Source organism: Wasmannia auropunctata, unplaced genomic scaffold (assembly GCF_000956235.1).
Source record: "Wasmannia auropunctata unplaced genomic scaffold, wasmannia.A_1.0 LD281919.1, whole genome shotgun sequence".
NCBI lineage: Eukaryota > Metazoa > Arthropoda > Insecta > Hymenoptera > Formicidae > Wasmannia > Wasmannia auropunctata.
Window position 1 is genome coordinate 1 of NW_012080971.1, and position 2,066 is coordinate 2,066.

Sequence of the window (2,066 nt, forward strand, 5' to 3'; positions counted from 1 at the left end):
ACAAATCTCTGCATCCGGAAATTATTGATATGACATTCGTTGTACTGTATGTCTTTGTTCTATGAATGTCGAACGATTGTGCTTTCATGTTTTGTTAACAACAACAAAAATTGTTAAATACGAGACCTAAATCTAGTAATGTACACGAAAGAATAAAAAAATGCAAAATGTATATAGTACAAACATATAATATAATGTCATAAATTAAAACTTGTTTTTCCTTATATTTATCAGTAACATAATTTTAAAACTACAAAACACGCATTTGTAGATATTACATTTAAAATAAAGTACAAGTCTCTGCACCCGAATTTTATTGGTACAACATTCGTTGTACTGTATGTCATTGTTCTGTGAATGTCGAACGATTATGCTTTCATGTTTTGTTAACAATAAAAAAAATTATTAAATACGAGACCTAAATCTAGTAATGTACGAGTAATAAAATACGTATCAGTTATATGTATCAGTTTCCGTCTCTTTTTAAAAACTATATGTAAGTATCAAAATCACAATAGAATGTTCATTATACCAAGGATTTTTACAATTTCGTTTCTCTTTACTGTTTCCTAAAACGAAAAGAAAATTGATCGAGAGATTATAATTTTACTAACAATAAGAGGAAAAGAGAGAAAAGGATTACTCACTTTTATTGTTCACCTCAGCAGTAGTTTTTCCGTACTCGGCATAACTAGAGCATTTTACTAATGGTACTGTGGGGAATAATCTTTTGAATATTTCTTCTTCGTCAAAATCCAGAAGTAATGTACGTAATCTGCTTATGAAGATAAATCCTATGGAATGTTGTTTTAACTTCACTTTGTCCTTAAATAATATTAATTCTGCTTCGATTCCGTCTTCTGTATTAGTTTCCAAATTCAAAACCATGGACCATGTCTGTATAGGGCCAGTAATTAGAATGGCGACACAATCTGATGTCTTAGGAGATTCGAATTTTTTTTGTTCTTTGCACAAGTCACATGCGTGAACGTCTTCCATTATACCACCCCATACGGAAACTATTTCATTTTCTTTGCTGAGTGTATGCAAAAAAGAAATAAATAAGTGTTATCAAACATTAGTAATTGTAGTACAACAGTTGGACGTACTTAAATAATAAACTTGGATATGTATATTGCTTATTGTTAGATTAAATATATATTTAAATAAGTATATTTTAAATATATATATCGTACCTTTCTTGTATGACTGAGGCCCACCGTTGTGCCGTTTTATGACCCTTCTGATTACTAAATAACATCAAACATGTCTCGCGATTCAAGGTAGATGTTTCATTATTAACAATCGTGCTAATTATTTCCTGATATTCGATTGTTTCCGATATTGTGCAATTTTCTGGCAGTTGGAACGATTTTACTCTCACATTCGGGATTTGTGGCAAAAACGCACATACCATGTTTAGAGATTCACAATGTTCTTCATCCATAATAATACCATCACTGTACAGTATTATAGTTTTACAGTGTTTAGGTAGCAAATTTTCTATATGTTCTTAAAAAGAAAGAAGAATGATTTTAATAATCTTACATTATTCTGTGACTTATAGTTTGATGGAAAAATGAATAAAAGAACTAGTATTAAAATATTAAAAGAATAATTTGTCATGAATTAGAATAAAAAATTTACATACTTGCTGCTATTAATAGGAGTTCTTATTCATCTAATACTTATTTATAGCATAGAGAATGTAAAAAAAACATAAAATATATACCTCTTTCAATGTAGTCTCTGAGGATATAAGGAACAAAAATTAAACCTGCTGATGGTTTAATTCTTATATTCTTGATATGACAGAAAAAATTGCGTTCTTTGTAAAGCTCATAAGGTTGTATGAAGCAACAAGGACTTGATCTTGTCTTTTTCTCATTATTCGCAGCTTCTAACCAAGATCTGAAAAAAATTTTATACTCAAACTTATGCTGCTTACAATGGGTGCGTTCCTTTTGGACGCTCATGCGCTGTAAGCGCTCACACTTATAAGCGCTATTTTCTGCCGTTCCTTTTGAAATTTAAGCGCTCATACTGTCAGCAAAGCCGTTCCCTTT

General features: G+C 30.3%; 1 protein-coding gene across 1 annotated transcript; it reads right to left on the reverse strand.

Moving 5' to 3' along the window:
• Positions 1-273: 273 nt before the first annotated feature.
• On the reverse strand, positions 274-1,976 carry LOC105461638. Its single transcript, XM_011708144.1, has 4 exons — positions 1,733-1,976; positions 1,197-1,512; positions 648-1,036; positions 274-569 (listed from the first exon to the last, which is right to left on the reverse strand). Exons 1-4 carry the CDS (start codon positions 1,974-1,976, stop codon positions 484-486), a joined length of 1,035 nt encoding a protein of 344 aa, XP_011706446.1. The 3' UTR covers positions 274-483.
• Positions 1,977-2,066: the final 90 nt, after the last annotated feature.

What these genes read in the sequence shown, in the direction of transcription:
- LOC105461638 (XM_011708144.1), bottom strand. Translation starts at nt 1,976, where the DNA reads ATGAGCGTCCAAAAGGAACGCACCCATTGTAAGCAGCATAAGTTTGAG. An exon ending in CAGAGACTACATTGAAAGAG is followed by an intron (nt 1,513 to 1,732) that starts GTATATATTTTA and finishes TTTCTTTTTAAG; the next exon opens with AACATATAGAAAATTTGCTA. An exon ending in GCCTCAGTCATACAAGAAAG is followed by an intron (nt 1,037 to 1,196) that starts GTACGATATATA and finishes GCATACACTCAG; the next exon opens with CAAAGAAAATGAAATAGTTT.